At 39.6% G+C, this 9787-nt stretch overlaps 1 protein-coding gene across 2 annotated transcripts in view; it reads right to left on the bottom strand.

Annotated features, from left to right (window-relative positions):
* Positions 1–3347: 3347 nt before the first annotated feature.
* ZMYM5 (zinc finger MYM-type containing 5) overlaps positions 3348–9787 on the bottom strand; it is a 42084-nt gene continuing 35644 nt past the window's right edge. For both annotated transcript variants that reach the window (XM_006146717.3, XM_006146718.3), the window contains exon 8: positions 3348–4359. In XM_006146717.3, coding sequence (XP_006146779.1) covers positions 3610–4359 — 750 coding nt within the window. In that variant the 3' untranslated portion in view covers positions 3348–3609. The remainder of the gene's footprint in view (positions 4360–9787) is intronic.

Below are 9787 nucleotides of genomic sequence, written 5' to 3'. Positions count from 1 at the left end.
ACCCCCACAGGGAATGGCCACATCCAATCTGTTCTCCTCCAGTCTCCTCTCAGGATTGTGGGCATGTGTGCATACATGCTGACATGTACTTGGTGTGATTTTCAAGTCATCAGGTCTGGAACTCAAATCTTGCAGTCGGCCATGTGGGATACAGCGCCTTAACCTCAATGCCACCTGCTGACTCCCTGGCATGCATTTCAAGTTGCCAGAGCCAGAATTCAAATTCTAGTTGGCTACATGGGATTCAACTCTCTTAACCACAAGACTATGGGGCCAACCCTTAACTCATTTCTTAAAACTCATGTAGAGTTTACAACACCTTGGGTGTGCAGTATGTTGAAGAAATAAATGAACTTAAGATGACGATCTAATTTTTTTAATAGATAAATTTGATTTTTTAACAAATTATAGTAAGCAACCACTGGTTAATTTCCTTAGTTTACTCAGCTACCCAAAAGTCTAAGACAATTGTACAACGAATCTGACATTTATTGACTGGTAAACTTTAATGAAATAATGAGCACATTAATCATTTACAAAAAATTTAATACCTGTGTTACATTCTCTAGAGAATCCTCTTAGGCCTCTGAGAGTTAATTGGATTTTTGGAAACATCCCAAAGCCACATCAGATCCAAGTCTGAAAGATTAAATAATCCAGTTGTCAAAAACCAAAATGGTGGGAACCAGCAGTTAGCGTAATGGCTATGTCGCTGGATTCCCACGTAGTTGACCGCGGTTCGCGTACCGGACCCGGTGGCTTAAAACTCACGCCGGGCGCGTGTACGTGCGCGTGCCCATGATCCCGAGAGGAGAATGGAGGAGAAGGGATTGCGGCGTGACCATCCCCCCTGGGGGGTGATTTCTCGCTTTCTGTCTCTATGTCTCTCTCTGTCTGTCTGGCGAGCGCACGCGCCCTATAGCGAAAATCTCTCCAAAAAAAAAAAAAAAATGGTCATAAATTACTGAAAAAAAAATGGTCATAAATTACTGAGATTGATTTTACTGGGGATTCCAAAAATAGTCTTATGTGCTCATATTACTGAGAGTATGCAAGTATTCTTAGCGGTAGACCAAAAAGAGAATGCATGTTTTCCTGTAGTCATTGCTCGAATGTCATTCTGTTTCGTATGAAAAGCCTTGAAAGGAAACAAGCCCATGCACAACTAAGAACTTAATATTTTAGGCGGGTCATGGAGCACGGTGGTTAAACCATGGGCATTGGAAGCCAGATTCCACATGGCCAACGTGGCTCTATTCTCAGCCCTGTGGCTCAAATACATGCAAGACATGTGTGCATGAGTACCCCAAAGCTGGGCAGGATACAGAAATGCAGGAAAAGGACTACAAAATGATCATGACCCACTGGGTGTGCTTTCTCTCTGGTGAGTGCGTAAGTTCTCTAGCAATTAAAAAAATTAATACAGAAAATGGTATCCTTTTAATTAAAATAAGTAAATGAATATAAGTAATTTAATATATAATAAAATTGGCATTAGAAATCAGAAATAAAATGGAGAATTATTAAATACATAGTGATGGAGACACTAATTGGTCATTAAAAAAATTTAGATCCTTAAATTTTTTTTTAGAGTGATTATTGCTATAGGGTGCATACATTTGCCAGAGAAACAGAGACAGAAAGCAAGAAATCAGCCCTCCACAGGGGATGGCCATACTGGAAACCCTTCTACTCCATTTTCCTCTTGGGATTTTGGACATGCACATACACATGCCTGGGATGAGTTTGTTCTTTTTTTTTTTTTTTAAGAATTATTTTACTTAACTTTATTTATTTATTAATTTTTAAATTTGACCAGAGAGGGACAGAGTGAGAGTGTGAGCGAGAAAGAGAAAGCAAGCCACCAAGATTTGGGACTTGAACCACAGTAGGCTATGTGGGAGTCCAGTGTCTTTAACCACCACGCCACCTGCCAGCCCCACCAGCATGAGTTTTAAGCCACAGGATTTGGGACTTGAACCATGGTTGACTATGTGGGAGCCAAGCAATGTAACAATTATGCCATGTGCTGGTCCCAGATCTTTAATTTTTATTAGTGGTTTTTCACATTTCAAGCATGTAGTCTCCTTTAACAGGAAAAAGAAATTTCACACACATACAATACCTGAAGGTTAACTTAATATATTTTTATTTTAATATGTCTTATATTTGTATCAACATAAAATAGGAATATATTCTTTAGGCATATAGTTCTCATATAACAATAAAAGCTAAAACATTTACAAATTAAATTAAAACAAAAAACTGACAAAATGCAAATTAACCACCTTAATTTATTTTATATAACAAATGATACTGTTTTGTTCTAATAAAAGAACAATGTTTTGCTCAAAAAAAAAAAAAAAACTCGGGAACCAGCAGTTAGCGTAATGGCTATGTTACTGGACTCCCACGTAGTCGGCCGTGGTTCGCGTCCCGGACCTGGTGGCTTAAAACTCACGCCAGGCGTGTGTGCATGCGTGCCCAAGATCCTGAGAGGAGAATGGAGGAGAAGGGATTGCGGCGTGATCATCCCCCCTGGGGGGTGATTTCTCGCTTTCTCTCTCTATGTCTCTCTCTGTCTTTCTGGCAAGCGCACGCGCCCTATAGCGAAAAAACCTCTCCAAAAAAGAAAAAAAAGAAAAAAAAAACTCATAATTATTTATTTGGCTTAATAGCAACAGCTATAGTTTCTTTTTTGTTGTTGTTGTTGTTTTAATATAATTACTTATTTAATTTTATTTATTCATTAATTTATTTTAATTTGACCAGAGAGAGATAAAGAGTGAGAAAGCAAGCTGCCGGGTTCGGGACTTGAACTGTGGTCGGCCATGTGGGAATGTCCAGCACCTTAACCACCACGCCATCTGCTGGTCCCGACAACAGCTATAGTTTCAATTTCATTTTGTTCTTAAACTGTTTCTGAATGTTTTTACTTTAATAATAATGTTGAGAATGCTTATTCACTTAAGTATTGGGTAGTCAGAAAAGTATGACTTATTTTCCTGTTTTTCTATTCAAAAATAACTTTTCCAACAACCCAATATATAACTTATTCAAACTGGTATTGATAAACTCAAGTGTATTTTTTCACTCTTTCAAAGTAACAAGAATAGAATATTAACCAAATCTGGCAAACAGAAATCCTCAAATGCCAGTCTCGAAAGGTGTGAATTGATGGCCAGCTGTGGTGTGGTGGTTAAGGTGGCTGGGATCTCACGTGACCAGCTTGAGAAACACACTGGGTGTGTGTACATATGTGCTCAAAATCTCAGGAAGAGACTGGAGAGGAGATTGCAGTGTGGCCATCTCCCCAGGGAGAGCTTTCTCTCTCTCTTTCTGTCTCTATCCAGCAATCACATATGCCTTATAGCCAAAAAAAAAAAATCAAGAGAGAAAATTAAAAACTGCCTTCATTAAAATCTGTATTAATGAATGACTACTAAATCTAATTAATTTCAGATGAAACATTCTTTAGTATCTATGTGCTATTATTGCTAGTGAACTGCTGCAAATTACTCTGCATAGTAGCTTTACAACCCAATCATACTATTATGATACAGATGTTTTGAGTATTTTAAGACCTTGTCACATAAAAAATGAAATAAGCTATGTGTACAAAAGGATAACGTCACTTTTCTCATCATATAATCTATGTTCTGTGGCTTCAACAGTTTTCTTTTTTTTCAAATCAGACTTTAACTTTGAATACTTAACACCATTGTTGATGTGCATTTCACTTTCTTCATGTTTACTAAGAATGTGTGATAAATGCTGCCAATCTTTGCAACCATTCTCATTTTTCAATTGATTCTTTCCTTCTCCAAAGAGTTTGCAATACAGACAAAATACAGAATCTTTTGAAGTTGAATAAAGTAACCAAAATCTAGTAGATTTTTCACCATTTGGAAGAATTCGTGTATAGTAAGTTTCTGAAAACTTCCTCCCTGTATTGTCCTTTGGAAAGTTAAAATTTCTTACTTGAGGTGGATCATTTTCAACAAGAATGTCCCGCTGTTTGATATTCAAAATTCGAGGCCATGTCCCTGGATCTGCAGAAAGCACAACTGGTATAATGGAGTTTTCTGATTTTTTCCCTTCCAGTTGCACTTGAAATTTATCAACAATGGTTGACATGGAAGAAGGTAAATTCACACCCTCTTTGAACAGTGGAGTATCTGTCCTATATTCTGCTGAAACATGTAGCTCCAAAGTCTTGTCTTTTTTCTGTGATATTCTTTCTATTTTTTCCAAAAATGTATTTGATGATCCACAGAATTTTCTTTCATCTTCTCCTATAACAGCATATCTTTTTCTGTTTTCTGATGCTGGTAATTTTTTAGATTTTGTTTCCATCATCTAGGGGAGAGATAGGATGAATTATTTTCATTCGGGATTGCTAACACTTAAAAAATTGATATATAGGGACCAACAGTTAGCATAATGGCTATATCACTGGACTCCCATGTAGTTGACCATGGTTCAAGTCCTGGACTGGTGGCTTAAAACTCACGCCGGACGCGTGTGTGTGCATGCCCAAGATCCCGAGAGGAGAATGGAGAAGGGATTGCGGTGTGACCCCTTGGAGGGATGATTTCTCGCTTTCTGTCTCTCTGTCTCTGTCTGCTGAGTGCACGGGCCCTATAGCAAAAACCTCTCCAGAAAAAAAAAAAAGATGTATATGCAAATGCCCTATAAATAAATGACTCAAATATGTTCATCATTATCTATTAAAATAGTGCAAATAAAAATGGCAATAACATACTAATTTATACTCTCTGGTTTTATATATATATAAATATAATAAAATAAAATGATTCTTTAAAAAAAATAGATAATGACAAATGTTGGCAAAGCCACTGAGTAACTAAAATCTTCCTAAAGTGCTGGTGGGAATGCAAAATAGTACAGCTACTTTGTAAAACCGTCTGGCAGTTCCTCTGAAGTTTAAATACAGAGTTACCATATGAGCCACTCCAAGGTATACACCAAACATATTCAAGAGAAATTACAGCAAATGTCTACACAAAAATTTATACATGAGGGGCCAGCAGATGGCATGGTGGTAAAGGATGCTGGACTCCCACTTGGCCAACTCAGTTCAAGTCCCGGACCTGGAGACTTGCTTTCTCACTTTCTTTCTCTCTCTCTCTGTCCCTCTCTGGTCAAATAAAAATAAATAGATAAATATTAATGAAATAATTCTTTGAAAAAAACCTTATACATGAAAGTTTATATCAACATTATTTATAATTCCCAAAAGTAAAAAGCAACTCAAATATCCAACACAGATGAAGTAATAGATAAAAATACAATGAGGGACTGGCAGGTGGTGTGGTAGTTAAGGGCGCTGGACTCCCACATGGCCAACTGCAGTTCATGTCCTAGATCTAGCGGCTTTCTTTCTTTTTTTTGGAGAGGTTTTTGCCATAGGGCATATACGCTCGCCAGGCAGAGAGAGACAGAGAGACAGAAAGCAATAAATCTCCCCCCAGGGGGATGGCCATGCCGCAATCCTCTCTCCTTCATTCTCCTCCCGGGATCTTGGGCACACACGAACACGTGCCCAGTGTGTTTTAAGCCACCAGGTCCAGGACCTGAACCATGGTTGACTATGTGGGAGTCCAGTGACATAGCCATTATGCTAACTGCTGGTCCCGCAGCTTGCTTTCTCATTCTCTCTCTCCCTCCCTCTCTGGTCATATTAAAATAAATAAATAAACTAATAAATTAAGTTACATAAAAAATAATTCTCGGGACCAGCAGTTAGCGTAATGGCTATGTTGCTGGACTCCCACGTAGTCGACCATGGTTCGCGTCCCAGACCCAGTGGCTTAAAACTCATGCCGGGCATGTGTGCGTGCGTGCCCAAGATCCTGAGAGGAGAATGGAGGAAAAGGGATTGCGGCGTGGTCATCCCCCCTGAGGGGTGATTTCTCACTTTCTGTCTGTCTCTGTCTGTCTGTCTGGCGAGTGCACATGCCCTATAGCAAAAACCTCTAAAAATATATAAATAAAACTAAAAAATAAAAAAAAATTCTTAAAAAACAATGTAATGGAATACCATCTGAAAATAAAGACAAATAAAAGACAGAATACTGCTATGTATTATGACATGGATAAACCCTGAAAACAGTGTAATACATGAAAGAAGTCAGTAGCAAAAACCCATAATGGTGTATAACCCAATTATGTGAAATGTTCAGAATATCTAAATTTAGAGCAACAGGAGATACATTAACAGTTGCTAAGTACTATGGGGGTTAAGGTGTGGGTGAGGTGATGAAGAAAAATGTGGGCTGACTGTTAATGGATATGAGGTTTGGGGCCAGCAGGTGGTATGATGGTTAGGGCTCTGAACCCCCGACAAGGCTGGCCACAGTTCCAGTCTCAGACCTGGTGGTTTGCTTTCTCACTTTCCCTCTCACTCTCTTTCTGTATGGTGAGCATGCATGCCCTATAACAAATTAAAATAATAATAATAATAAATTTAAAAATAATTCTTTTTTTAAAGACAGTGATGCCATTTTCTTTCATTTAATTTTACTTATTTATTGTTATTCTTCAGTTTGACCAGGTAGAGACAGAGACAGAGAGAGAGAGAGATACAAAGGGAGAATGAGAAAGCAAACTGATACGTGTGCGTGCGTGTGTGCCCAAGATCCTAAGAGAATGGAGGAGAAGGGATTGCCAAGTGGCCCTCCCTTTGAGGGGGTGATTTCTCACTTTCTGTCTCTCTGTCTCTTTGTCTTTCTGGTGAGCACACGTGCCCTATAGCAAAAACTTCTCCAAAAATAGAAAGCAAACTGCAAACCACCAAATCCAGCACTCAAACATCGGTCAGCCAGGTGGGAGTTCAGTGCCTTAACCACCATGCTACCTACCAGCCCGCTAAATAAACAATTCTTTAAAAAAGGATATAGGGGCCCACAGGTTACGTGTTGGTTAAGGGTGCTAGACTCCCACATGGTGGATCACAGTTCAAGTCCCAGACCTGGCAGCTTGCTTTCTCACTTTCCCTCTCTCTCTTTCTCTCTATCACTCTGTCCCTCTCTGGTCAAATTAAAAAATAAGTAAATAAATAAATGATGTTAAATAAAAATAATTCTTTTTAAAAAAGGATATAGGGTTCTTTTCAAGATGACAATATTCTAAAATTTACTGTGGTGAACTGTAGAATATATTAATTATACCACAAAGTTGCTATAAAAAAAAATGTAAAAGTCACTAAAATTGGGGGACCAGCAGGTGGCGTGGTGGTTAAGGTGATGGACACTCCCGACCACAGTTCGGGTCCTGGAACTGGTGGCATGCTTTCCCATTTTCTCTCCCTCTCTTTCTGTCTCCCTCTGATCAAATTAAAATAAATGAATGAATAAATAAAAATAAATAACTAAATAAAAAGTCACTAAAATTGATTGAGACCAGCAGTGGTGTAATGACTATGTCACTGGACTCCCATGTAGCCAACTATGGTTTGAGTCCCGGACCTGGTGGCTAAACTCATGCTGGGCACATGTGCGTGCTTGCCCAAGATCCTGAGAGGAGAATGGAGGAGAAGGGATTGAGGCATGGCCATCACCCCTGGGAACTGATTTCTGGCTTTTTGTCTCTCTAACTCTCTCTGTCTTTCTCATGAGTACACGCACCCTATAGCAAAAACCTCTCCTCCCCACAAAAAAAAAATAAATAAATAAAAATCACTAAAATTAAACAGTAATTAGTTTTTGGGGTTTTTTGATAGGTTTCTGCAATAGGCCGCGTGTGCGTGTGCTCAACAGAAAGACAGAAAGACAGAGAGACAGAAAGTGAGAAATCACCCCCCAGGGAAAATGGCCACGCTGCAATCCTTTTTCCTCCATTCTCCTCTCGGGATCTTGGGCACACAAGCACATGCGCCCTGTGTGAGTTTAAGCCACCAGGTCCAGGACTTGAACCATGGCCAACTACATAGGAGTCCAGTGACATAGCCAGTATGCCAACTGCTGGTCCCAATTTTTGGGTTTTTTAAATTTAATTTAATTCTTTTTTTTTTTTTTTTTTTTTTTTTGCTATAAGGTATGTGCACTCATTGGAAAGACAGATAGAAAGCGAGACTCACCCAGGAGGGATAGTCATGATTCAATCCTTCTCCACTTTCCTCTCAAGGTTTTGGGTATGCATATACACACGACCAGCATGAGTTTCAAGACACTGGGACTCCCACCACATGAGAGTCCAGCGCTATAACCCTTATGCTACCTGCTAGCCTCAACAGTAATTAGTTTTAAAGGTAAAATTTCTATAAACAAGTCCTTCAATATACATATTTATACAGTATAAAAGGGCCTAATTCAGGCATACTTAACATTTTATTCATCATTCATCATTAATAATAAATGACTGGACTGCCCCCATAGCTCAGTAGTTAAGGGATCCAGATCCCATATGGCCAACAATGGTTCAAATCCTGACCACGGTGGCTTGAAGATCACACAAGGCATACATAAGTATATTCCCAAGAGAGGAATGGGAGAGAGGAATAAAGAAAAAACAATTGTGGTGTGACTCCCTTCCCATGAAGGACTTGCTTCATCTCTCTCCCTCCTTCCCTCCTTCTCTCTGGCAATCACATGTACTCTCTAGGAAAAAAAAAATAAAAAAAGAAGAAAAAATAGTACATGATTACTATTTTATTTTATTATTATTATTATTTTTGGTGAGGTTTTTGCTATAGGGCGTGTGTGCTCAGCCAGAAAGACAGAGACAGACAGAGAGACAGAAAGCGAGAAATCGCCTCCCTAGGGGGATGGCCATGCCACAATCCCTTCTCCTCCATTCTCCTCTCCGGATCTTGGGCACGCATGCACATGTGCCCAGCTTGAGTTTAAGCCACCGGGTATGGGACTCAAACTGCGGTTGACTACATGGGAGTTCAGCGACATAGCCGTTATGCTAACTGCTGGTTCCTGGCTGACAGCAGTTTAAGACCCAGACCTGGTGACTTGCTTTTATTCTCTCTCTGTCTCTCTGTCTCTCTCTGGCAAATACACATGCCCTGTATCAAATTGAAGAATAGTGATAAATAAAATTAAATAATGATTTAAAAAAGAGAGAGAGAGAAGCACTATTTTTAGCATAAAACAATGAGGAGATTCAAGTTAAGAAACATGGAGGCAGGACCAGCAGTTGGCGTAATGGCTATGTCATTGGACTCCCATGTAGTCGACCATGGTTCGAGTGCCAGACCTGGTGGCTTAAACTTGCCGGGCGCATGTGTGTGTGTGCCCAATATACAGAGAGGAGAATGAAGGAGAAGGGATTGCGGCATGGCCATCCCCCCTGGGGGGGTGATTTCTTGCTTTCTATCTCTTTTTCTCCTTCTGTCTTTCTGGTGAGCGTATGCGTCCTATAGGAAACACCTCTCAAAAAATATATATATATATATCACAATAAAATATATGTGAGACCAGCCAATGGTATGGTAGTTGAGGTGGCTGGTCTTCCATGGCTGACTGCATGATTTGAGTCTTGGATCTAGTAGTTTAAAAATAAGCAGGGCAGGGCCAGCAGATGGCATAGTGGTTAAGGTGCTGGACTTCCACCACATGGTTGACTGTGGTTTGAGTCCCAGACGTGGCAGTTTGAAACTCATGCCAGGCACTTCTGTGTGAGTGCCCTATAGCGAACAGCTCTCAAAAAAACAAAAACAAAAACAAAACAATGCTTTTTGGGCCTGCAGGTGGCATGGCAGTTAAGGAGTTGGACCCTGTATGACCAAGTCCATGTTTTTTTTTTTTTTTTTTTT

Source organism: Tupaia chinensis, unplaced genomic scaffold (genome assembly GCF_000334495.1).
Source record: "Tupaia chinensis unplaced genomic scaffold, TupChi_1.0 Scaffold000186_1, whole genome shotgun sequence".
In the NCBI taxonomy this organism is placed as follows: Eukaryota; Metazoa; Chordata; class Mammalia; order Scandentia; family Tupaiidae; genus Tupaia; species Tupaia belangeri.
The sequence above is the reverse complement of the archived record's forward strand: the minus strand, read 5'-3'. Positions and strand labels throughout refer to the sequence as shown.